Below are 26,351 nucleotides of genomic sequence, written 5' to 3'. Positions count from 1 at the left end.
CTCTTAAAACTAATTTAAAATATGATCCAACCCTTAACCAAGAAAACATGTTCTAAAATTATTCAGCATTTACAAAATTCTTTCCTCAGAGGTAAAGAGAACAGGCAGCAAATTAAAAACATCCCCATTGAAACACAACTGGTTTAAAATAAGTCATCCAATGCATAGGCCATAGATAAAATATAAGGAAAGGATCTGATTATTCTTCTATTTGTGCTATATAAATCTGAAGGAAATACTTTGATGGAAACAGGACCACACTGTGGTATGTGAAAGTAGAGTCAGTACCACAGAGTATTTGTTTGTTTGTTGGGATGGGCACAGGATTAGTAAAGATCTGCTAATGCAGACAAGATTTTATGACCAGTTAATCACAAAGTGTTCTCTCAAAACGATTACAGGAGACAAAGAGATTGAGCAGTCTCACATGCTAACATCTTGGAACACAAGATATGATTTAGTTCTTCCTGGGTTTTTTAAACCCAGAAAGAACAACAAACCCTCTGGTAACCTTTGTCATTCTCCCAACATATATTTGGGTACAGGCATGTATGTATATAATTTTATAGCTGAATAATGACTTACTTTTGAGCATGCCTGAATTCAATTTATGACAAGGACTGTTAAGACTTTCTTAATCCTCAAGCACTTACATTTTTATCTGATAGGAAATTAGTTACTATGTAGTTTTGTCAACATGTAATTCTTACCTCTGTAACTGTTATGTTCCTGTGCCATGAGCTGTATAAAAAGAAACTGCTCCATTCTTTCTGTATTTCAGAAAGTGTGTATATTCCCAGATTTTAAGACAGAATTTATTCCTTTTTAAAAACAATACCCTTAAAGATAAACGTCTTTCCTATGAGACATCCTGTCAATAAACTGCAAGTGCTAATCTTGTCACTTTTGGCAATGGTCTCAGGAATGTTTCTTAAATACTCAAGGGATTAAATTAAATCTCATCCACAGACCAGCTTTAAAATTCTACAGTGACTCAAGTCCTCAAAAGAAAATTACTTTCATTATCAAGATTAAGGTACTGTACTGTGGAATTTGCAAGAAAATTATATAATCAAAGAAAATGTTCCATTCTATAACAACCTGTCTTTAGAGATATGCATGGAAGTATAAGAGAGTTTAAGACAGTATAAAAGAGAATTTATCAGAGGCTTCTTAGGCCTAGCTAGTGAAACTGTAAAGCCATATACTTAAACTTAGCTCCATATATATTCCTCTCTGCTCTGTATTTGAGTTTTAAGCAACTCAGACAAGTATTTTGTAACACTGTTTTCTTAAGCCTAAAATTAATTTTGCTCTACTCTAAATTTCTCTAGGCAGAACACTTTGAGATTGGTCTCATATTAAAACACAGGTCATGTCTGTTCCAGTGAAATAGATCAACAATATAAAATTAGTTTAATTTACATTTAAAATTGAAACACGGGAGGAAACAGAACTTTTGTATATATCATTTGCATTATTTACTAAAAAAAAATCTTACTATTTCAAGAAAACAAATTCTACTGAACAATTTCTCAAGTACTGTTGCATTCTACTTTAAACAGTTAATGGAATTACAAGCAAAAGAGATTTAATAAACAGCATTCATCCAACATGAGCATTAACTATGACTACTTTAAACCTTAGTATCTATTCTCAGACTCTTGCTGCTGCCTCATAGATACACATGAAAAAAGACAAAAAAAGGTAACTATTAATTGAAACAGAAAAAATTAGGTATAGTTCAAATGCAAATACTCTAAATGTCTACTTGCAAAGTATTTTTATTGGTAAGACTCACAATAAATGTTCTGTCTCATATGGTCCTTTTCAGAAACATCTCAGTATATTCCAGAACATGAAATGAGCTTTGGTAGTGACTCAGTAAAACAGTTCTATCTATAGATGTCCTAACATCTCCATTCACTTATATGTTTGTGTGCATGCATAATTTGTAATGAAATATCCAGAAAAAAAATGAAATAATTTTTCCCTACCATGACTGTAAAAATATTACTACCTGAAAGTTCAATATACAGAGGTATAGTTTTTGGAAAGCACTATAGATTTTTAGCCAGAAATTTTTACCAAATTATGTACAGTTATTGAATATCAAGTCAGTCAAAGCATTTTAAAATGAACAGGCTTTACAGCAGCTATTTGAAGTTTCAGCCTATGGGGCAAGAGGGGGAAGCTACGACTCCATAGCTTTTCACTAACATTCAGGATATGGCCTTAATACGTTTTTCAGTTTAAGCAGGATTTCAGTTAACAAAATGAGTTCATTAAAGGGCAACTTCTGCTTCAACAGTTTGACATTGCAGAATTGTCTTCTGGTTTGAAACAGACTAGCCCCCAAAATACTTCATCATTCAGTACCACTAATTTTCACTTTGTTTTTCTTCCATTTAAGTAGTAGATAGACAAGCATTAATTAGGAATATTTTTTCAAAAGTCAAAATACATATACATTCAGATTCTGAAAATTAAATGTTATCTTGAAAAATTATACTATAATATAAAAATTTATTATAAAACGGGGGTTTGCTGCTTGCAACTGAATATATTTATTAAAGCATAAGATTTGCACTAATCTTTGGCTTTACCAAGGTAATTGGAAAAAAGCTTGCTAATCTTATCATGACATGATAAAATACTCGGATTTCACTAGCATCTCCAATAGCTACCAAAATGCATGATCATTTCTCAGCAGAACAAAGCTTCTTAGCCAGAATTGCCTATTGCACAATATGTTCTCAATTTAAAGTATTTCCAGAGTGTCTTCCTGTTACTACCTTCCAAATTTATATTTTCCAAATTGGAGTAATACAGCAGCATTGTACTTCAGATTATCTCATGGTTCAATAGTACCTTTTAGCTTTATATTCTTTCATTATTTTGCCCCACAAGACTTTCTTAAACATCAGAGCTTGTAGATGGCCCAAAGCATATAACCAACTCAATCCTACACTGTCAGTATGACAGTGGATTACTAAATCAGACACAGTAAAGGTACTTGTAAAACTGTCCATAAATTTTACATAACCCTTTAGGTTACGTAAAACAACATTTCCAACCATGGATATGGTGTGTGTCTGAGGAGAAAGCAGTCTCCAAATCAGTGGGTCTGTAAGGTTTTCACAAAAGACGATCTGTCCAAATAGTTTTTACCTCAAACTTCCTTCAGGACTACAGTTCAAAGTAGCAAAGTGCAGCTGCACAGTGACTGTCACAAAGGAGCTAATGAAGCAAATGCTGCTTCAGACATCAGCCCTCACATTAACCTGATGACAAGAGCAATAGAGAAGTGGCATGAGCTAGTAATTACCCCATTGTTACCTTCCCAACTCACATAATCCAAGCAGAAAAGAAAATAATCCTTCAGAATTTTGCTGTACTTGACAAGTTTAAAAAACAGGAAAAGACATAAGACCATAATAAAAAAAAACAGAAAAAAGGTAAACAGAATATTTTCTCCTGAGGTACACTGTTTCCCTCCAAAGTTACAGCCTTTCTGTACAACGCATTTTCTGCTTCTTCAAACTCATCCAAGTTTTTGCTGCTAGGATTACACAACTGATCAGATTAACACTGTGGTTTGAAAAATTACTTTTATGGTTGTTCATTATTCTTATACCATCAAAGCCTCTTTTTTTGACCCACTACATTTACATTATTAAGAACCACCTGGTCATGCCCATTTTATCCAATATAACAGAACCATCTTTCCTTTTGCTTCATTTGAAGTTGTTAATCTTTACATTCAGAATTGTCTCTAATAAAGTGGGCTGGGAGGATGTTAGTTTATACTGTGATTAAGCAAAATAAGGCTTCAAATTCTAAGAAGCATCTTCACATAAATAGCAAAATATAAAATACTACATCATTTCACAAATGAAACTGAAGCATTTGTGACATTAATTTTTTCTCAGTGAAATCAATTCATCTCTATTTTTCATCATATTTTGTTGAGTAATGTTATCACATTATTTATTGCATTAATGTATATAATGCCATTTAAAAACAATTCTGTATAAAATAGCTCAAATAAACCAACACAAACCAATAACTTACCTAAGACGTACCTTTCTCTATACTTACAAAATGCTAGTATTATCCAGTATTATCACTGTCAACCAAGAATTTACAGGGAAAATATACCCCATGGATTTATGCTGTCCCTTGTAATATGCACTGACATGTTAAGTAAACCAAATGTACCATTTCATAGAGAATAAATGTCAAGTCTTGGGATGACATACTAAGTACAACTAATTTTGTTAAGCAAGACTCTGTATAAAGACAGTTGTGAAAGACTGCACGAGAATTTGATCTGTGCCTTGCTCAGTGGCTCGAAAAAGTTCTCTTCAAAAAATGAGCGCTGTGAATTCAGCTGAAATTCTGAGCTAGAGAAAAGAGTGCTTGCTTCGTGGCTGTTACCACTTGTATTCCAGGACTATCCAAGATTTTATGAAAGCTACTCACTCACATATTTATCTCCAATTTCTTGTTAACAAGCAAAAACTGTCACCAACATACTAAATAAAGCAATAAAATGCATACTGCTTACCCACTAGCACCAACAAGGCCTCCAGGAGGCGAGAGCAGAATAACCAGGACAGGGTATTACTCTGCTTGCAGATGTTATACTTCCTGTTTGAATTATTAGTAATGGCAGCAAGCTCTGCGTCAATATTTTTTATATCTTTTTCTCTCAAACTGCAAAGTTTGAAATATTTTCAAAGCCATTAATGAGATTTGAGATACATCTTTTCCAATGTATCTTACAGTTTTGATTTGCTTTTTTCTTTCATTTTAAAGAAACAAATAAGGCTGGAAATTTCATATACAATTTCTATACCTAGGTTAACAGTTGGACTAGATGATCTTAAGGGCCTTTTCTGATCTAAATGATTCTATGATTCTACAAAATATTAATAATTGGTCCCAAGACTTAATTATTATTCTGGAAAGGGAAAAACAAATTCATACTTTTATTTATATTTTTGTATATTTACAAGATCTGAAGTATGATTACATTAATATATTGAATTTGATTGCAAATACTTTATCAGAACTCCATAAAATAACAGGGAAATTCATTTCTTGCATTTACTTTTTCCATTAGTGGATAAGTAAATGAACCGTTTTCAAAATTCTCACATACTTCTAGGTACAGTAACCTGAAAAGAAATAAGGTCTTCATAGATTTGCAGTAGCTGAATCCCACTTGCCACAGAAGCTCTACAAACAAAATTTCAGCCCTTGAAACCCTCTTAGCTCTGTCACCTGAACAGGACTAATAGTCGCTTTTATATTGTAACTTACTACAAGTGTTTCATCAGGTTTGCTTATAACAAATCTCTGTCCTAAGGGAGAAGTGATTTAGGAATACAGGGATATTTTAAGGTCTAGAAGACATTCTTGCTACTAAACAGTTTAGTCCCACATGTTCACTCTGTCTATCCATCCATTTGATAGTCCAGTCAACACATTCACCACAGTATGATTGTAAAGCTGCAAAGAACAAAAAGGATATGATTAACGAAGACATGAAATTTATGTTGATATCAAGCTTCTGAACAGATGTTACACAGTAATTAAACTTTCCTAAACTAGGCTGAGGAAAGCAAATAAGTCAGTGGTAGAATCAAGAGATCTACTTACATGATGTACAAGTATTTCCCATGTCATTATATGTTCTGTATGATTCAGTTTGTTAAATGTGTGGAGCATCAAAAGAGTATTAGTCAAATCTTGGGGAAAACTGTACAGAAGCACAAAGTATCATTATGCTATATAAAAATAAATCCAATAAGATTGGAAGTTTACCTAAAGAAAATATATATGCCCCTTAAATCAGGAGAGGAAAAAAAAAATAGCATAAAGAAGGAAAAGAACCTATGAACTGTTGATCACTAAGAGAAAATGTATATCATTTACTGGGAATATGCAGTCATATTCTCTGGTCAGTAGCTGCAATAAAGTGCTGTTATATGTGACTAGAAAAAAAATTTTCTTTATTCTATGATTGGAAACATCAGCCTACTATCTCATGTACCTGTAGAAACTGAGAGCATCCTATTGCATCAATAAATAGAAGCAAATGCAACTAAAACTGGGGATCAAAAGCGATAAATATATTTTCTTCTTCCAAAACAAGCATTTTTGTTTATTTTATTATGCAATCACTGCCGGAAATATTTCATAGAATCATAGAATGGTTTGGGTTGGAAGGGACCTTAAAGATCATCTAGTTCCAATCCCCCTGCCATGGGCAGGGACACCTTCCACTAGCCCAGGTTGCCCAAAGCCCCGTCCAACCTGGCCTTGAACCCTTCCGGGGGCGGGGCAGCCACAGCTTCTCTGGGCAACCTGTGCCAGCACCTCACCACCCTCACAGGGAAGAATTTCTTCCTTATATCTAGTCTAAATCTGCCCTCTGTCAGTTTAAAGCCATTACCTCTCGTCCTATCACTACATGCCCTTGTAAAAAGTCCCCCCCCCCCTTTCCTGTAGGCACCCTTTACGTGCTGGAAAGCCACTATAAGGTCTCCCTGGATCCTTCTCTTCCCCAGGCTGAACACCCTCAACTCTCTCAACCTGTCCACATAGGAGAGGTGCTCCAGCCCCCTGATCATCTTTGCAGGCCTCCTCTAGACTCACTCCAACAGGTCCTTCTTATACTGGGTGCCCCAGATCTGGACACAGCACTGCAGGTGGGGTCCAACATGAGTGGAGTAGAGGGGCAAAATCACCTCACTTGACCTGCTGGTCACACTTCTTTTGATGCAGCCCAGGACACGGTTGGCTTTCTGGGCTGCGGGTGCACATTGCTGGCTCCTGATGATCTTGTCAACCAACACCCCAAAGTCCTTCTCCTCAGGGCTGTTCTCAATCCACCCAGCCTGGATTTGTGTTTGGGATTGCCTTGACCCATGTGCAGGACCTTGCACCTGGCCTTGCTGAACTTCATGAGGTTTGCACAGGCCCCCCTCTCAAGCCCGTCCAGGTCCCTCTGGCACCCGCCAGCGTGTCGACCGCACCACACAGCTTGGTGATGTCAGCAAACTTGCTGAGGGTGCAGTCAACCCCACTGTCCATGTCTCCAACAAAGATGTTAAACAGCAGTGGTCCCAGCACTGATCCCTGAGGAACCCCACTTGTCTCCACATTTCACCCATTTTTACTTACTGTGAGATTCCAGATTCCTTCTATAATACTGGATTCAAATGTACGGGTACAGGAAGGATTCAGAGGAATCAACAAACATTAAGAAAGAAGACATGTGTGCTGAGTTTTCATACAGAGAGGAGAAGAAAACTCTTCTAGGGCTGCTTAGGGAAGGGATCTGCCCTCAAGTCAGCTGACACTTTTACAGGGCTATAAAAGCAGGTCAGTGGGCAAACTGAGCCAAAAGAGGAGAAGGCTGTCACACAGAAAGGAGCTCCTGGACTGAAAGCTTGGCTTCTGTTGCCAGACTCCAGCTGAGAAAGAGCTGGAACTTAATGCTAAAATTAACCTTCCCCAGGAAGCTAGCCAAAAGAAGCCTGGGCTGATAATATCCACTTGTGTATCTGGAAATACTCAGTCTCTGTCTCCTCTTTAGGGACCAATAATTTTTCCGAACAAAACAGCTTGATTCTTGGACTCTTCTAAGCAGGACTCATAGTCTTCTGAGACATCCATTGAAAAGTTTTTGCTCTCATTATATCTATTTATTGTGATATAATTCAAAATGCAATAGGTATTTTCCAGATAGTAAATATAATAACACAAAATAGACTAACACATAAATCCAGTTATGACACATGACAAGATGGACATTCATTCTCAACAAGATAATGCTTCTTATAACAACTGTCTGTATATATTCAGGGCCAGATTTTCAAGCTGGGTTTGTTCGGTATGAATTCCTACATCTCACAACAATTTGCATGTTACAGGATAATGACTGATTGCTGAACTTTTTTTGAAGTTTAGCCCAATTGCACATTGAGAGCATCTGAAAATATGACCTGAATTACTTCTCCAAGTTAACCATGAAAAATCATACCTTTCTGCTCAACCTACCTTTCAGGTATTTGAAGACATCTGATGATTTGTTACTTGTGGCCAGTTTTGTACTATTTGGTATAGGTGCATATAAAATAGGATATGTTAGTTTATGTAAGAATTTTGCAAGAAGATTTTGCATGGAAAACTGTTACACTATGTCATATGCAAGCCAAACTATATATACTCTAATATACTCTAATGTAAATGCACATGTAGAAAAAAAGCTGCTTTGGCATACTTTTAATACAAATCATTTAAGATGAACAGTGATATACCTTTTCCTTCGTATCTTGTCATTCCTATTATGTCTGTTTCAACTGGGAAGACTTAGTGGCCTCTGCCCAGATTAAAAAAATTACAGCACATCTCATAAAAAAGTTAACAGATGGTGGGAAGAGAGAGGCAGCAGATAAGTTGTATAGACAAGTGTTGGGCAACAGGGAATACTGAAATGGGAAGCTACAAAGGAAATAGAGTAAGAATAGGCATCTCAAGAGCTGCAGAAAGAGAGCAAGAGCCAGTTAGACAGTAGTATGGGAAGTCTTCCAGAGCAATGAATACAGAGAAATCAATACGCTAGATAACATGAATGGGAAGTAGCACAAGATGTGTATGGTGTGTGCATTATTTTAAAATACACAGATAAAGGGAAACATATATAGAAATAGAAAAATAACATAAGTTTAAAATAGATGACCAATCTATTCTGAAAGCAGATTTAGGTTTTGGTATCCAAAGTATCACAAGAAAGAAGCTAAAAAGCATATTACCTCATTTTAAATAAAATTATTTCACTTTACAATATGTTATTAAAGTCAATGTAGTTATTAAAAAGCAATACAGTCCCGATAAATTAATGAGAAGCATTCATCAATGAAAACAAAGCAGTAAAGCAGAAGCAGTCTCTACCACTAAAAGACTAAAAAGAGTTTAGGAAAATAACAGAAGGAATGATTTACTATAGCTTATCCTGAGTTATGATTTTACATACTTAGGAAAATTATTGATAGGAAAACAGACACCCAGAAAATTATTTCTTTTTAATTATGGAAAAGACCCCTCATCTAGAGTTCTGAATAACAGGCAGAAACCTTACAAACTGTACTTCATTTCAAAGTACAGTCCTGCTATGATATTCTAAGATCCGTTCCAGGACTGTAGCTGATGTTACACCTAGCATTGAAAAACCTACAGTAATTGAATTTCCTTTCCCATTTGAAGGCTATCCAATCACTAAGCAGATCTTTCAATCCGATTTCATGCTACTCATTTTCTAATTTTTACACTGTCCAAAATTAATTTCTCCTCTTTTGTGATACTTACAACTTCAGAATACTTGAATAAAAACCTAAGTTCTATTAGTTTTATCCAGATACCTGTCTCTGTCAGGTCTCTAACTATTCTTTTTGTCCAACTCTTTCACATTTGCATCATTGTTCTGACAATCAGATGTCTGAAATCAAGCATGGTTTTTCAGGTGGGATGACACAAAGGCCACCTAGAGAGAGGTTACCATCTTTTGTTCTGCTATCCAGTATTTCTGCAGACAAAAATATCAGCAATTTTTACTACCACATCCCATTGTAAATACTCTTCTAAATTGATATTAGTCATCCCTTCAGCCTCCTGGCATTAACACTCCAAATTTCTTTTTCAGGCTAGTCACCATTTCTTTCTCCCCCATCTGCATTTAAACTTTTTTTTTTTTCCTAATTGAAATACTGAAGAATATTTTCTAAATGAAAATATTGAAGAAGGCCATATCTGAGACAAAAATCTGCTTTCTCACTCCAAGTCAGTCCCCCTCATCTTAACTGTAGTTGCCCGTTTATCCTTTTTCATACTTCTTCAATCAATGCAGGGAATTTTTTTTATTACCTGAAGGATTTTTTCACATTTATTCTTACTCTCAGATGTTCACTCTTTCCATATTCAATCCAGAACTATGGCTATAACAAAATATTTCTAGCCTAGAAAGTCACTGCTCCATTGAGATGTCATATACATCTATGTGGACAATCCAGTTAAAGAATTAACACCAAATTTAAAATTTATCATGATCTGCGGTCTCCCATTTTTTCTTGCCTATTTTTCATATACTTTTAATTTATGTACATATGCATTGTAATTCTTGCAGAATATCTGTTTTATTTTTACTAACACCACTATATTTCTGTTGATGGCTTAGTGTTACCATTTTAAATCACCTGCTTGAGTGAAAGAAAAGAATACCTTTATTTCCTTTCCTGGAAAGTTTAAAGAGATATTTAACATGCTTTGTAAGGTTTGAATTTGAAACTCAATACATCTCTCATTTAAGCAACTCCTATAGTTTTGATTCCAATTGAAAGCTATAAAGATACAAGAGTCCAGACAAAAGCAAAATAAATGCACATTTAAACATCACACTGTTCTACAGGACAGTGTAACTCTGACCATATATAATTATGAGTATAGCAAATGTCTAACATTTACTGCAGCATACTACAACTAATTTTGTTAGAAGACTCTGGCCATAAATTACATGATAACAGTAATATATCTCCTTATATTAATAGTTTCATAACATGCTTTTTACATAGAACTGTATGACAATATTAAACATATTTGGTATAAAGACTTCAAAAGTACAGACAGATCATTCACTTGAGAGCTAATGTAAGCTTTGTTTGTTCCAGAACATAGAGAATTCTCAGTATTCTTTATAACATTCAGAGACTTTCAGATACATGTACTGCTCTTAATTCTAAATGATAAATTGATTGTATAGAACTTATAAATCACAGACATTTCACACCCAAAGGGAAAAAAAGTGCAAACACAGCACTTTAAAACTTCTCTGTCATTTTAATCCCGAATTATATACCTCTTCCTACAAAATTTACAAAATTATTTCAGATATTTCCAATATTCTCTTATTTCCCAGTTCTTCTGTAAAATATTCTAAATAATAATATAATACTTCAAAGTCAACAGAGAAAAAATATTAAACTTTATAATTCCTTACTCTCAGAGTAAGGAATAAGGGGGCAGACAGGTTGAAGAGAGAGGAGGGAAGATCTAAAAATGGAAAATAACTTTAAATGAGAAAAAAAATCTGTAATACCAAAATTTTTACATTGAGAGCAAAAATAACAGGCCTCCCCACCTAGCTACTATAAATAAAAGATGGTTATATGAATTCAATACAGCTATGTTGATTTGTACTAAAAGAGCATCCTGCCCTTAGAAATTGCATTCAAGAGCTTGTAATAGGGAAACCAGTTTCACATGGTACTATTTTATATGAGTTTCCTTAAGTGCCAGTGGTAAAAAGTAGGAAAAAAACCCATAGCAGTGAAGCTTAAGCAGCTAGGCAGTAATTAATCAGAAATAATAACACCCCTTCTATTAGAAGGTTTCCTTTTAGCTCCCTGGTTACAGAGACCATCTGTATATATAAGGGACAGTGTAATGACTTTACATAAAAGCTTTGCAGAAGGATAACATATCTCCCTGCCCCTTTTTTTAAAGATGTCTTTTCTTAATCATTCTAAATTAACATATGGTCAATGTACATAGGTTTATATCAATTAAGAGCTGAAGTGTTCAAAATGTTCATCAGAGAACTAAGATTCTTGTTACTATGCGATGTAATTTAATATTTGCACTATAGCTGCACGAAAGACAATGCACAGATTGAGTTTCACCATTAGTTACTGCAGGCCAGACACAGTCTTTCTACGTATAAACTATCAAAGCACCACTAAACTGAAACTGAAATGTTAAACGCAGCAACTTGGATGTCTTTAATCAACATCTGCTGAACAGTTTAGATTTTCTATAGCAGCAAAGGTAACACAGCAATGCTTTTATATAAATGTCTGAATAGGAAGTAAAAATAAGCTGAAGTAGTTCTGTGTTTAAGATAGTTTGCTTTTGGTATGAAAAAACATCCTTTTTTTAAAATCTTTCACTGAATTTTCTTTATCATGTATCTCCTCCTAAAACCATGCGGGTTTGTATGTGTAACTTAGCCTCATTCTAACATCACCAACTATAAAAAAAAGAAAGGAAAATTATTATATGGTAGATCTATGACACAGAAATACTTTTTTTCCTCAACCTAGTTTTTCATTGGCTTGTTGACACCTGGAATTTAGTAATCAATGTAGCCATCTTCATTCATTTGGCTTTCTTCATTTTTTTAATTTATTGTAAAAGCCTTGATGAAAGGATCCATACAGAACACTCATTGTCCCTTTGGCAATTACAGGAAAATTCATTGTAATATCCTGGAGATGCATTTGGAGGTCATCTGCTATTGCAATGTCAGTGACACTGAACTCATACTATACTAAAACTGAAAACACACTTGTAATATTTTTTCTCTGATGTATATTTCTTTGCTTTTTATGACAGGTATTTAAAAGTTTATCTTAAAGAATTACATAGGACACTGAGAAGTTTTAGCAACTGTCAGACACAGTTGTCTCTTCTGTAGCGTTAAGCCTCCATGATCACTTCTGTTACTACCTGAAACACGTGCCCCTCTCCGTGGTGGGGTTTGACAGACACTAGATAAAACCTTCAGAAGAGTGGTGAGTTAGGAGTTTTCAGTTAAGAACACTTTGAAGTCCTTTAGAGATGATGGCTATATCAAAATATATTACACAGATTGACTACCTTATCTCTGTAGTTCTGCAAGCATTAGAATTATTACAGAACTTAATTTTTGCAAGGCTTCCTCCTCAGGAACATGCACTTAACTTTAACTGTAAGATTCTTTTAAAAAACTTAAGCATTGCTTAACAATGAAACCACAATAGTCTGACCACGCTTCCATTTTCAGTGTCTCACATTCAGGAGATGATAGATACTACTAATGGTCTGGACTTTTTAAATGACTGAATGATGGCCAGCTCAATGCTAAAAAAATATCAGGCACAGGGAAGAGCTTATTCCAGAACTAAGCATACAGAGAGATTACTTTCTACTGCTCTGCTCAGAGAATTTTTATTTTAGCATTAGTACAAAAAGTTAATCAGGTAGTCTTTGAGTGTTAATCAGGTATTCTGTAAATCTACAAACAAGCAAATCTTCCTGTTCTGTTCCTTTTTATGGTTTGGAGGTTTTTTTACAGGTTTTGTACTAGAACACTTAAAGCACAGTGATAACCAGTGACTGCAGCACTGCCCATACTCCACCCACCCCAGATCCCCTCTCAAAAAAAAGCCAGATTTAGCCCTTACTGAGAAATATGTGCTGCAGCATGAATTGTAGCACAGGTCTCAATAAGAAGATATGTTTGTCAGCATTAAACACTGCTGTCAGCATTACAATATGCCCAAAGAAGGAGAAATGCTCCTGCCTTGCCAAGGGGAGGCAATTCACAAGGATACCAGTATGCATTGGTTCATTTTGCTGTCTATGAGGTGGCTCTTCTTGCCCCTCCCCAAAGTTGGAATGATTTATAGGGACTCACAGAAGGTGTTGCAATTCATACATTTCAAGGCAGAGGCTTGAAAGGTATGAATATTACATTTCATAAAATGACAGTATACAAAAATTATTAACAATTAAAGAGTGCTAACAGTGAAAATTGCTGAACATGTAAAATGTCATGCAAGAAATCATGTTTTGTAAATCTACCACAATGTACAAGTCTAGCTCTCATGGATAGTTCACAGGGATGATCTCTTCTGCAACTAAATTAGCAAACTCCTGTTTTCTATTACCTTCTTATGTAGTCTAGATTCTACACTTTGAAGTTCTTCACATTTGTTCAGCTGCTTACTATCACATCCACCTCCTGACATGTAAAAAATCTGAAACTCTCAAGTGTCATGGATTTTTTTTTTTTTAAATAAACATTCAAATCAAGCTATTTATGGCTCCCATGACAGCCACAAAAAAAATCCAGACTTAACCATAGATTAAGATTTTGGGATAGGTCACAGCAGGTATTTCACTCAAATTTAAAATGTGCTTTTACATACTGTCAATCCTGTCTATCAACAAGCAGCTGCTTTAAGATGAATAGTTTACAAATTCATGTGGACCGTTAGCAGCTTCTCACCCTCACTCAAAATCAGCAGTAGGCACTACAGAGAGCAATGTATAGAAGTTCCCATGGTGTACAGTCACTTTGGCATGGGGTTAAACACAGAGCAATAAAGGACACTGTGCCTGTCTGGGGACATGAATGGAGATTTCTGCTGTCAAATCAAGGCATCTCTTAGGCAATAAATATAGTGGGCCTGATTTTTCTCCCAGATAAATAAGGGTTTACGCTAGTATAATTACCTTTAGTAAATTTACTGCACATTTATTCCTAAGTGAATGGCAAATAGGCCAAATATTTCTTTCATATATAAAAGATTACGCAATGTTATGCCATTTTTCTTCCTCCTTTCCAAAAACTGCTCTACTCCATTCTCTTTATTTCACTTTGATCTTAGCACTGTGCCTGGCTAGGCGTTAAAAATTGAAGTCAGGTGTGCTAGAAGGAAGTGAATTAGATTCAGATTCTATTCTAAAGTTGGATTTATTCTACTCATATTCAAATATACCACTGCTGATTCTACCAGCAAGAAATACATACTACTTGGCAACAAGAAAATTATCAAAGCAATCTGACCAAATTGGCACCACTAGCTCTGGCTACATCTGGTAACAATAACATGAAGGCAAAAGTATGAAGATAACAATTCTCATTTATTGTTACCATTAAACTTATCTGCATGTGTACTCTTAAGTCTTTGAACTTCATGCTTTCATAAAGCCAATAAGAGCTCCACTCAAAGGTGAGGGGTGATGCTTTTCCAAAAGTGATAAAATATCCAATTTACTAAGGTATTAGTCTCTAGTCACAGACTGCTCAGTCAGGCAGACAGCAATGGAATACCACCAGGAAAGCATGACTGCCAACATCAAGGAGCTCTAGCAATGCATAAATTAAGGTGTTTGATTCTATGCCAACAGAAGAGTAGAAATTTAATATACTACAAAATTGGTAAAACAACTGCTAATGCATAAGTCTACCTTTTATATTTATTAGGAAATGTTTCTTTTTATTTCCAGATATAACAAACTTGGATATACATTAGGTCAAGTTGCAGATCAAATGTAACCACCTGTCCTAGCAAGGAGATGAACAAGAGCAGTACAATCGACTTTCTTACTTCAGGAGGAGGTCAGGATGGTTTAGCACATTAACAAGTTATTCAATCACTACATTGATGAATATTTCATGCATCAGACTATGAGAAAAACATTAATCTTAGTCAAAATAGGCTCAAAATCATACATAAAATGTACCATTTCTGAATCACTTAAGACTTAAAATTATCTTCTCATGAATTTTACTGCATGTAATTAAAAGCTGATGAATTTATTTTCCTAGGAAGCATTTCATAAAACTATGATCTGCAATTTTATAGCAATTTTTAGCTGGTATGCTAAAAAGGAATAAGGATCATTAATAAAAACCTGGTAGCCACACATTTGAAACCATGTACTATAACGATGATACAAAATCATACACAGATCATTTATTTAGATTCAAAATTTATCATTACACTTTGCATATAGGCAATCTTAGTCAACTTTGAACTGTGTCTGAGACTTAGTTTTAATACACTAAATTCCAGTATGAATGGTGCATTGGTTCAAATGAAAACAAATAAATAATATCTAAATATTTTGTTCGCTCAATTTTGTATGTAACATCCTCACTTTACCCAAGCAGGAAGTAATTATAGCTTTGAAATACCTCTAGCATTAACAAAAATCTCCCCAAACTAGTAGCATCATGCTCCCACTATGCATGTAGCAGTAAGAAGTATATATAACATCTTCAAATATACTAGCCTGACAGGGTGCACAGTTCCCAGCTTCACAAAAGATTATGTTGAACGTGACAACTTATGTATCCCAAAGGAAAAAGATAGGAGTTAAACATCTCTACCAATATTGGTGTAATCACAGCTATGCCGTGTAACAAAATGTGATATACAGAATAAAACAACTGCTGCTTTAGTTAAAGTATTACTTGGCAACATATTCCCAGCTTGCCATCTTATATATTCTGAAGCTAGAGCTATGCTTTTAACATACATGTATTTATTCTACTGCAGAATATGTCTGAAATGGTAATTTAATACAGCAGGTCTAAACTTTGGAGCCTGGCAGAGAGTACTTCCTATACTCAGTTACAACATACACAGAGAAATGGCTGCTGATTCAGAGAGGCAGCTGCAGTGTGTTCCTGTGAATCCCCCTTTTCGATGTCTGTGTCAGTCAGAAAAGGTGAGAAGCCACCCAACCTCCTTCCTCCCTATGAAAGAGCTTTCACGAAAAAGATTAGCATGTAAATAAGACACACAAGCCTTTTGGGTTTGTGCACAACTTTGTTCCATGCACTACTGTTTGAAGGATCTGATATTGTGTCATTTAAATGAGTTGTCAAGGATCCAATGGTAAACGGCTGGCAGGTATAAAAGCAGCTGAATCTGTCATGTTGAGACAGTTAGCCAGGCTGCCACTCAAAGATGCAGTTCCAAGAGCAGTGAATCACATGGATACACACTCTCAGTCAGCAGCTGAAAATTAAAAAAAAAGTCATGACAGCAGAATACCTCTCTAATGTAAAATTATTCTCAATTACATTTATAACACTCTCCCTTATCAGCTTTAATTCCAATCAGCAGACTTCTATTAGATTTCTTGGAAGGCTATTTCACAGAAAAATATACTTATTCTCTTAAGCAATTCTGATTCTCCCTCATTCTTTTTTGGGTATATAAGTAGTCATCCATTTCCCTAAATAATTCCTTTGTGTTCTTCTGCACCTCCCAAATATGACAACTTCTACCTTCTTTTTGCCCAGTCACACTACACGTAATTTAGCTCTTTCACACTTCAAAAGACATTTCCTCCAGCTCTATTGAAAAGAAATTACTCTTCACACAGCTTAAAATTCCCAGCATGCAAATTGGCTGTTTTCTCAGCATGAATAAAACTTAGGATCTTATTTAAAGATAACTTATTAATTAGTATTGACATTTCAGAGCTGAATGGCAGCTTCCTTCCTCACCAACAGACTAGTGTCACACTAGCAGTATGAAACCCTTATGTATGTATCTCATTAAGCTCAGCCCTACTTTGCAAATGGCATACTGTTTTTAAGAGCACTCTGTATGTTATGCACAACCTGAGTCTTGAACTATTCAATTCTCTTAATTTGAGCTGTGTGTGAAGAACCCTCTCGAACTAGCTAGCATAACTTGGTCTATGTTACTTACACTTAATGATTCACATTTAAAATTCTGAATACATGTGATCTATGCATACACATTTACTATTTCCCAAAAAGTGAGATGTTTTTTATCTCTTATTTACATATTGCACTACATCACATTTTAGATCTTACAACTGATTGCCTCCTTTCTGTATATATAACTACATTTAGAAAGTTAATAATGCATTAGTTAATAATGTATGTAGTAATAGTATCATTCTACTGTACTAAAAACTACACAATTATATGACAGCATCTCTTCAAAGCACTTATTTCTTATTTCAGCCTATTTCTTCAAATAACTAGTACTTTTTTCACTTTCACTAACAATTTCTTACCCTGTAGCTCCCAAATGAATTAAATGATATAACCAAAATGTTTTCCACAGGTGGCATACAAAGGCAGCCAAATTATTATTTTTAATTTTTAGGATTTTAAAAACCAATTAGGATTTTAAAACATGCAAACAAACAGGTTCCTATATTACCTGTTCAGAGATGTATATTACTGATACATGAACCAGACTAGTTTGACCAATTGCAGTTTGAGCCTGTTTCTTGAAAACTGCATATATGTTGCTTCTTGTAATATTTCCCGACAAGTGAAGGCCATCCCAAGGAATAGATGCTTTCTCCTCATATTGGGTGAATAACTACTGTAAACTAAGACATGCTTGCAGTTTCAGCTACTTACACTGAAACGTATTGACACTTCTGAATTCTTCCAAACACCTGGTAACAAACATCCCCAGGCATTTCATTAATTTTTCAGCCATTGATAAAGAGGAGACCTGCTTAGACACGATTATTATGAGTGGATCTCCAAACAACTTTAACACCAAGACCAGGTGCAGTCAATATTTCTTCACTTCTTGAGGGTCCATGATTTACAATATACCTGATATTCTAAAAATCACCATGAACCGGCATTAGATAAAACAGTTTTTAGATTTTGTAATCTCAAGATTCCTCTTTATTTGAGGAATTCAGTAATTTTCCTATGAAGATAAATGCTTACTTTCAAATAGGTCAGTAAGCAGAAGCATGTAATCCCTACTCTCCTTGTGAAGTGCAGACTTGAACAAAAGCAGCAGTAGCATCGGGAATGGGGGGGAAAGCACAAAATGCTGGGCTTCTAGCTTCACTGGGTGGCAGATTCACTAGAAAAAACAGTAGATTCAATCACAGACTGAAAAACTTTATAATGATCATGGATTTCAAGGTGCAAGGACTTACCTAAACTCATAGCTATAGTTTTAGGCTGGATGATCATTCAGGTTGGCTTCACTAAGTGAACCTATATTAAATCACATATTTCCAGTGACTTTTTATAATCTGTAAAAATTTAGAAAGTGTAGTGTCCTACAAAGAATGGGAAATTATAGAAGCTAAAGGAAGTAAAAATGGTCACTGCCTCTGATCTTAATGACAGTGTTCTCACTGTACAGGTTGAGAGCATCCAAACAGCTGCACTGGTTAGGCTTGAGTTTTTTCCTGTATTTATTCAGATAACCTCGATGTGTACCGCATGCAAAGTTCAAGGGTCCCAAGGCTGAATTTTTGTGTGCAGAATCATTGAGGATCCATTTGTTTGAAGGTGTATTGGGATCAATAACACCACCACCCTGGATGAACAATTGGCTATATTTAGTTCCATCTCACTCTCAGTCTGCCTTTATCTGAATAACATAACATGATTTGGCAAAGCTGCAAGCATAAACAGCCAGCAAAGTACTATTTTCTAATACTCGGTACACTGAATGCTGTATCCTCAAAGTGGGCATATATTCTTAGAAGAAACATTTCTTAACGTAATGCACAAGTCAATAGTCACCATAGCAGCTTTGAAACATCAAAACTTTCATGTTACTCCAGAATGACTCCCTAATTTTTTTAAAAACTGGCAATCTGCAGTCAGAACATTGTAATTAGTTCAGAATTTGTTGTCTCACTCCAGAAATACAACAGAACTCTGATTTGGTAATTGCAAAACACCAGTTCACATAACAGTCTATTTACAGTGTTCTGAGATAATTTGATAAAGTTAATATCCTTCATCATGCCATCATGTCCCCTTTATGGGATCATGAAAATGTGCTTCCAACTGATTAAACCATGGAAAAAAAAAAAAAAAATCAAAGGCATCTTCTATCAGCAACATGCTTGCGCTTTCTACTTGTTAAGATCAAATGAAAGAAATTGGTCTCTTAGGTCTTCCTGGACCATGCCGAATTCAGAAGTTTCAATTTCAGTGTTCTCAGCCAGAATTCCTGCATCAAGCAGTAATACTGATGCAAATTTCTACGCACAGAGTAGGACTCATTTCTTTAAACTAGTATACTCCTAATCTGTCCATATGTAAATTTCTTCTTTTTTAGAAGATAGCTAACAGTACTGGTGCTTAGTTGCTGGCTGGGGTTAAACCATGACATGCGTACAATTAATTGTACAACACATTTTAGTTTAACATGAACTGGACAGTATCACCTAGTGTGCAGAGTCCAGCCACTCCAAGTACAGATTCCAATTATTACATGAGAGCTAAGACTTTATGACATTTCCTACAAATGCTAATTAGCTGGTAGGTTAGGGCCCTCAGTCATGTAGCACTTCATCAATCACAAAGCTTAAACTATTAAAGATGGAAACTGTAACATTTTACATGAAAAGTTATGTTGCAAGTCAAAGTAGAATATTATATTAGCCCCCTTTACACGGTGTTCTTTTATAATAGTCCCCACAAAAGAATTTCCACACACTGTTGTCCTAATATGATCCAGGTCTACATCCTCTATGCTGTTCTTGTCTCAACAGCTACCATTTTCAACACCAAGACTCATACTTCAGAGTATATAATTGTTTTTTAAAATATCTACAGATTCCTAGAGAACAAAACACACCAGGTATAGTCACTGTATGAAAGCGAAAATTTGGGAGCAAAAAGGGACACGAAAGAATCATCATCCAGTTCAACACTCCTGCCCTTCAAGAGCACAACTCAGCCATATTCATAGAACTTACACATTCTGGTAAAAAAATACATAAAGATTTCTGAGGTCTGCCCCTCTGCATGCTAAACTGACAGATATGAGGTGTAAGACTAGCTTTGCCAGGTTAAACAAGGCTATTAAAACAGCATACCCAACTTTACTGGCACTAAAATGTAACAGTGGTGCCAAAGATTCTAAAAGAAAGAAATATTAAGTAATATTGCACCTCTGACATTGACATAAGTTTATTATTACTCCATGCCAATCTACCTTGATCCAAATCTTCTAACTGCATGCTGCTCCAGTGCGGGGCCTCCCTTAAGCCTGCAAATTATACTGAATAGTGTAGCAATTTTTCAATTTGGTCAAAAATTACACCAAAACCACTGCATGGAAGGACAACGCATCATTAGCTCGTTATCTAGCCCATTACTTCTTCTGCAACGTGTTGCCTTATGTGTGTTCCTACGTCATCCCATGGGACTCAACACAGCTGTTTTGTTGCCAATGTTTTTGTTTCTTCCACACCTCTGGGAGGGAGCCCTCAACAGAACCTGTCCTGTCCTCCAAGTATAACAGCTATTCAGAAAGAAGAAACAGCTCCAACTTTGAAAAGGAGCTTTTCTGCTTTTAGTTTGGTCTCCTTTGTATTTTTCAACATGGCAGATAACAGTAATGTATACAAGAGAAAGAACAAAGAATTAGAAGTTGCATCTTTCCAAGTTACATATTCCTTCCTACTCAGTTTCAGGTTATTACTGACAGAAATATTTTTAAGCTCTATATACAAATTCTTCATTCTTCAATTACTTGAATACAACCATTAAAATAAATATTATTTTAGGCTGAGTGAAGCACTCCAGGCTGAGTGAAGAGAGATGTAGCCATCTATCTTGCATCAACAAATGAAGGCACTACAGTAAGTGGTTATTCACAAGTCCTCATGTCAAAAGTAAATAAAAATGCACAGATATAAAATTTGACCCTGCATAGAGAAAAAAAAATGGAGACAAGCGTTATAATATTATAGTCAGAAAAATCTAATGTCTAGGGAGAACTTAGGACGAAGAACTAGAAGCAGTTCTTTCACTTTCAGAAGGGTTTTCATAAGAGTAAGAGAGCAACCCAGGCAATGTCCTGAAAGAAGGTATGTGAAGTGAAGAAAATCCACTGGAGGGCCCAGTAATTGTTTCACCTCCTAAGTGTCATATGAAACGGTCTATGTGGCTTTCCACCCACTGAATTCTCCACATATATGCGCACAATTAGAACAAATTAATTTCTAAATGCTCAACATACAAATGTCTGGCTGCCATCACTTGAAGTGAAAACAATAGTGGAAGAAGTGGCCAAAAGGTCAGAAGGCGAAGATGAGTAAAAATTGAAGGAATGCAAGAGGCATGCATAATCCATCCAGGATTAAATGGTAGAAGTGTAATTAGATTCAAGTAAAGGATTGTGGTGGTGCAATTCTCACCCCTCCTCGCCCCTCCTTGTTGGGCTGCTTGGTGCTAGGTGTGATTCCACCCACATCCCCCGAGCTATACACCAATCTGTGGAGATAAGGACTGCTAACGTTAAGGCACCCCCTTAACAAGCCTGACTCCTGCCCTCCTGATTGCTTGGAAACGGTTATAACAGCCCATCATCTCCTAACGGCCTGGCACACCTGTGCCTGGGATGTGGTCAAATGGGAACAATAACAGAGTTGCACATTCATCAAGTTCTTGTGCAACTGCTGGAAAACACTGGTATACTTTGTTGTTCGAGCTGGGCGTGAGCAAAAGGTATCTGACACAAGACAGTTATCTTGGACCCTATAAATTGTGATCACAAGGGAGACCCCTTTGAGCTCTCCTGGATCGCAGCAGGCCTGTGACCAGTATCTCCCCTGAGCTGGGATGCCTCTCAGGTATCAAAAAACTTAAGGTGTCATCTGCTGTCAGAGCTGACGGAAGGCCAGGGCGAAGTCAACCTGCTTGAGTCTCAATCATCGCCCGTTGAGGAATGCCAAGGCATTGTGAGTATTTACTCTAAACTCAAGAGGAGGGAAATTTTCCTTTGAGCTAGTTTCTCTTTCACCCACTCCTCTGCTTACTGGTGTGTGTGGGTACATACTTCATCCTACTGGATCCGAATACTTTTGTCTCTGCGTGTGTTTGCACATTTTGTGCTTGTGTATGCACATGTACATATGTATAGATTTAAGACACCATAAAGTAAGTTAGTGTGAATCTTGTCATCTTAAAATCTGTAAATAAGTTGCTATTTTTATAACATTTTCTGAATTATTTTATAATGATCAAGTGCTGCTAGTTATTAATAAACCTAGATTTCCTGTTAAATCATTACCATGTTAATACCTTCATCTGCAACAAGGACAAAATTACTGCAATCAGTATATATTAAATACTTTCCCATCAAAATTTATTCTTATATATGGTTGCTATTAGAAAGCTATGTTGTCAAAATTGGAAAGAAAAGAGGTACATCATACAATGTTTTTCTTAAAGCACAGCATCCACTACTAGACTACATGAAAATTCCTGAAAAGTGACTATTCAAAAATATTACAATAAGAATACTACAGCACTAGGAATTACTACATATTTCTGAAATAACACATGACTGAATGAACAATCTGCCTATGGTTAAAAAGGAGCTGTGCTCCCTTTGGCTTTGACAGACTAAAGACTCTATGAGGTATGAATGCCCCAGGACACATAACTTCACATAGTGAGGCTAAAATTATCTAGAACAGAAAGGCACTAATGTCAGGAAAGCTTCTTCAAAAAAGGAGATAGACAATGAACATCTTCCCTTCTACGTGCAAGTATCATGGTCCAGAGATGAGATTGCATCTGCTGCCAAGGAGGCTGCGATGCTCAAGGAGGCTAACCATGAGAAGTCATGATCTAATAAGCACTGCCAAAATGAAGTTGAATGCTCGGGTTAACTAGACAAGGAGATTTTTTTTTTTTTTTTCCCCCAGATGAATTTAAAAGCCTGGAATTTCCATTGGTGACATACAGAATTTTCTACTTCATAATTGTACACCACACACATGAAAAGTAAACAGTGAATGCATCCTTTAGTATCATACTCTAGATTTATTTAAATAACAGGGGTGAGTAGAGCAGGATGATATTTCAATCAAATTTTTCTCTAGTCAAAATATCTGTGAGTGAATTTATCTCCAAACATATTGGAAGCAAGGCACGAGTAAAATAATGATCCAAAGATGCAACTGTGACCTAAGGGTAATTTTTAAAATGTATTTTTCAAATATAATATTCTTTTCCTATAAACCAAGTAATGGTGTAATGATGATCTGATATTAGCATTTTTGGTCATGCTAACATCTATATATTAAGATAATGTTGTTATTAAAAATGCTTCAGATATCTACACATAACTTATGTGATGTAAATGAACTATTTTTCTTGGGTTTTTTTAAAGTAATCATCATAATTCACTCTTCCCTAAATAAACCCATAGCAGAAAAACTGAACTTCAGAAGTTCCCTGTTGAAGCATATACACCAGAATAAAAACGTCAAAAAAAAATTCAGGTGTTACTTCCAGTTTTAAAGAGCAAATTTAGTAATAACTCTGATTTTGCACCTAGTAGTTAGTAGGATTTATTTATAACATTGTACACTAGAGCTCACAACGCTAAGACATGTGTTTATGATTTAGAGATAGTGCAGTTTGAGAATGATTATTTTCATTAAGAAGCAGGTGCAAAAGAGGCAAGACCATCTGCAAGCCCTAATAAAATAGCCATGATGTATTAAAACCAGAAAAACACACTATGTTGCAGATTTCTGAGCACATAGCCATGACAGATAGTGCTGACAGCTCTGTGATAAGTCATATTCATCACACAATTTTGATCACTGATCCACATTCCTCCTATTAATCTATTTCCTCAAGATCTAAATACAAGACCAACTGTAAATTGTTGGTTTGTTTGGGGCTTTTTTAGAATACAAACCACAAGAAAAGATGCATCCTTTTACTTCAAAATTCTCAGGCGATGTCCAAAACTAATTAGCATTCAGCACACAGGATAAAAGGCTTGAAGCTTGCTATCTCTACAACATCAGCATTGCTAACAAGGCAAATATTCAGAAATAAGATTAAAGTGGATGAATACCTATATTCCAGTTTTGATAGGCCTTATTTCCTGGGCCTGAAAAAGCAGTCTTCTCAGTTTCTGGAAAATAAGGACTTGGCTTTTTAAAGACTGTATTTAACCATCTGCAGACGGAAGCACAGCCAGACTATGAACCCTATATGAATCCTGAAGGAAAACCACAGTAACATGAACTACCTAGATAATAATAGAGAGTAAGGAGTAGACATTCTTTGAGTGGCTGTAAAAGGAGGGAAGAAGTAACAGTAAAGTGTACTTTACTGGAGAAAACAGTAAAGTGTACTATACTGGAGAAAAAGTCAGGAACTTTTTCTCCATTTATCTGTGTGCTTACGAGTGCATCTATATACGATAGTGTGATACACATGACACACACACCTGCTAGCATAAATATTTTTGTAAGCAGAAGGAAAAGGATATGGTAAATAAACATTACTACTATATGCAGAACTCTTGCAGAGCTGCCTTTCCAGGGAATTCCCTCCCCACTCCCCCAAGTGGAAACTGCAATGATTAAATCCAACTTCCCAAAGAGAGTAAATGCAGTTAGCTAAATTTGTAGAAAGTAAGACTAATAAGGCTGTTCAGAGAGAGCCTCCCTTCTTAATGTCTTTAGCTCACAGAAAAAGCAGGTAATTGACTTAATTTAGGTTCTTTCACCATTTCCATCCTCCCCCGTTAAAAAAAAGTCTTAAAAAAGAAAGCAGTATCCTAATCTTTTAGCAGTCCCACACATTTTATTTACATTATTTGGAAAGAGTAGAAATCATTGTTACTAAGGATAATTGAATACTTCATGTTGAGGAATAAGAAGTTTTGTCAGACTTTTTAGGACATTAATTTGATTCAACTAATTTTCTGGAAGGTGCAGTACCTAATATTTTTGTGATATAATATAATTAAGATGTAATACTATAGAAATGATCCCATGGAAAACAGTAACACAGATTTTCTGTTAGAGAATTATTTGACTATTACAGACTTACTCCTTACATTTTTTAATATATTAAAAGTTATACACTGTAAGAAATAAATATATTTCCTTTGAATGTGACTCAAAAGTTTTACAGCATATCTTTTCATCAGTGATCTTACCTTTTTTTGAAGGACATTAATTTTTCTTTCTTTTACTTCCAACATGTCTTTCATATCTCGAATCTCTCCAGCCAGGGTTCCTTTCTCTTCTGTGAGGTCTTGAAGTTGTTTTGTTTTTTTGTTCAGAAAGGTTTCTTTTTCTTCCAATCGTAACCGCAAGGCATCAACCTACAGTGAGTAAATCAAACATATTTAGGTTTTAGTAAAGATCATCAGCATACTTTATTTATTTTTTTCTATTACCCTTTTTTGTCACTTAAGAAATGTTTTTTTCTTCTCTATGTAGATTTTCCAACTTTATCTCAGACTAAAAGGTTCTTTTACTTCTTAAAATGTAATAAAAAATTAAATCACTTCCAGCACCAATACATGAATAGAAAAAGTAGAACAGTTACAACATGAAATAGCATTAAAACAGTCCAAACTTGACATACACGTAAAATACTCAAAAAAAATCCAAAAACAAACCCAAAACATTCTTGACTTATTAAATATATAACTCATTGAAAATAGTGTTCTGTATCCTGTATTATAATTTGCCCATTAAAGCCATGAAGTGGGCAATCAGATACTACAGTCTCTACACAGGTTTGGGCACGGATCAGTAGTCTAGAAACACAATTATTTAACAAAGACATGGCAAATGGGGAAATGATAAGGTTCTTCACTTTTCTTCAGTGTATATCGCATAAGTCCCTTAACAAATGGGCCTTACTGTACTTTTCTGTAGTAAGCACAAATTCCTGTTAACCAAAATAAGGGATATTCCAA

The 26,351-nt window shown here is 35.5% G+C and overlaps 1 protein-coding gene across 7 annotated transcripts in view; it reads right to left on the bottom strand.

Moving 5' to 3' along the window:
- ERC2 (ELKS/RAB6-interacting/CAST family member 2) overlaps window positions 1-26,351 on the bottom strand; it is a 531,221-nt gene that overhangs the window by 317,212 nt on the left and 187,658 nt on the right. For all 7 annotated transcript variants that reach the window (XM_074836238.1, XM_074836236.1, XM_074836240.1 and 4 more), the window contains one exon: window positions 25,581-25,748. In XM_074836238.1, the coding sequence (XP_074692339.1) occupies window positions 25,581-25,748 (168 nt within the window). The remainder of the gene's footprint in view (window positions 1-25,580; window positions 25,749-26,351) is intronic.

The sequence above is a fragment of the Strix aluco genome, chromosome 11 (assembly GCF_031877795.1).
Source record: "Strix aluco isolate bStrAlu1 chromosome 11, bStrAlu1.hap1, whole genome shotgun sequence".
Taxonomy (NCBI): Eukaryota; Metazoa; Chordata; class Aves; order Strigiformes; family Strigidae; genus Strix; species Strix aluco.
This window is presented reverse-complemented; position numbering and strand designations above follow the sequence as displayed.